Source organism: Miscanthus floridulus, chromosome 2, assembly GCF_019320115.1.
Source record: "Miscanthus floridulus cultivar M001 chromosome 2, ASM1932011v1, whole genome shotgun sequence".
NCBI classification, from domain to species: domain Eukaryota; kingdom Viridiplantae; phylum Streptophyta; class Magnoliopsida; order Poales; family Poaceae; genus Miscanthus; species Miscanthus floridulus.
In genome coordinates, this window is record NC_089581.1 from 130,830,315 (window position 1) to 130,832,116 (window position 1,802).

Sequence of the window (1,802 nt, forward strand, 5' to 3'; positions counted from 1 at the left end):
TCCTTCCCTTGGTATATATTCTCTGTCTGTCCTCAAACAAATGAGGGAGCTCTGGCTGGCTGGCTGCTACTCGATCGTTCCCACGTCACTCCTAGCTCCCACGTCTCCACCTCCTCCGTCCTCCGCCTCTTCATATTTTTCTCCCCCTCCTCACATCACCGTCGTCACGCGCACGCCGCCGGCCGCCCCACTTCCCTCCTCACCAGTCACCGCCGACCAGGCAGGCACCACGCATTTCATCATTCTCTCCACACCCGAGACGACATCGCATTCACATACATGGCGCCCACGCCGCCGACCAGCACGTGGTGGCCTCACCGCCACCGCACATTCCTCCGGCCGCTGGCACTCGTGCTCGCCATCGTCCGCCCTGCCTCGTCGCAGCTGCTCCAGCCGCCGCCCGGCGCCACCGTCTCCAGTGCATTCTCACCACCGTCACCACCACTCATGGACGGTGACGGCGGAGGGGGTAGGTTTACCCTCACCACCTCGCTCCTCTTCGTCGGTCTGATCGCCACACTCTTCGTGCTCGGTTTCTTCTCGGCCTACCTCCGCCGCTGCTCCGGAGCCGACACGCACCATGGAAGGCGCGGTGCCCTCGCCGCCAACGCCGCCGTCGCGGCCGCAGCGGCCGCCGCGTTCGCGTCCGTGGCGACCAACGGCGGCGGGAGGAGGCGAGCCGCGGGGGCGGGGCTGGACGCCGCGGCGATGGAGGCGCTGCCAGTGCTCACGTACGCGACGGCGTGGGCGGTGAAGGCGGGGCGCGGAGCGCTCGAGTGTGCCGTCTGCCTGTCCGCGTTCGATGACGCCGGCGAGAAGCTCCGGCTGCTCCCCGGGTGCTGCCACGTGTTCCACGCCGCGTGCATTGACGCGTGGCTGGCCGCGCATGTCACCTGCCCCGTCTGCCGCGCCGACCTCTCCGACCCGGCCGTCGCGGACGCCGGCCACGTCCTGGCCGCTGACCTCGCTGCCCAGTCCCTGGCGGCCGCGCCCACCGACACGGTTGTCATTGTCAACGTGGACGGGTCAACTCCTGCTCCAGGAGCAGGAGCAGGACAGGGCACCATGTCGTCGGACGAGGGGCAGCAGGCGGAGACGGCCGAGGAGCGGGTGGACCGGTTCACGCTGCGGCTGCCGGAGAGGCTCAGACGGGAGATCGACGAGGCCAAGCGCCTCCGCAGGGCACTGAGCGCAGTGACCGCGTCGACGACCGCGCTACCGAGCGGCGGGCCGTTGGCGTCGTCGTCGGCAGCGCTGCGCACAATGTCGGCGGCGCGACCGAGCCGGCGATGGTCGGCGTTGTTCCGGGCGTTGTCGGGATCTCAACGGATGAGTGAGCCGGACCGTCATCGGAGGGTAGTGCCATTGCCTACGGCCAATGCGGGCAACGGGGAGGTGGAGGTGGTGGTGGTGCGAGACGACGTGGACAAGTACTACGCGCACAGCCTCACGTTCGCTGGCTTCGTCATCGACGGAGACGTGGCGGCTGGCGACTGGATCCCGGAGGTCTTCCAGGTCAAGACCGACGTTCCGGCCGTCGTGGCATCGTCGCATCGGTGAAGAAGGCGTCAGAAGGATGTTTGTTCATTTCAGCGATCCGATAGTTAGAGGTAGACAGATTAATTGCACCTTGTTCGATGAATATACAGCAACTGTACACTTAGAGTTATGTTAAGTGCTCTTAATTTGTACATAAGTATGACTGAGTTGTTGAATAAATACTTCAGCCATGGAGAATACAGTTTACGAATTTGCTGGTTTCTTTATCCGGTACGTTCACTGAAGTAGTGTGACGAGTTTGT

The 1,802-nt window shown here is 64.5% G+C and overlaps 1 protein-coding gene across 1 annotated transcript; it reads left to right on the forward strand.

Moving 5' to 3' along the window:
* Nucleotides 1-279: 279 nt before the first annotated feature.
* On the forward strand, nt 280-1,560 carry LOC136539688 (E3 ubiquitin-protein ligase ATL31-like). Its single transcript, XM_066531653.1, has one exon. It carries the CDS (start codon nt 280-282, stop codon nt 1,558-1,560), a length of 1,281 nt encoding a protein of 426 aa, XP_066387750.1.
* The last annotated feature ends 242 nt before the right edge of the window (nt 1,561-1,802 follow it).

What these genes read in the sequence shown, in the direction of transcription:
- LOC136539688 (XM_066531653.1), top strand. Translation starts at nt 280, where the DNA reads ATGGCGCCCACGCCGCCGACCAGCACGTGGTGGCCTCACCGCCACCGC.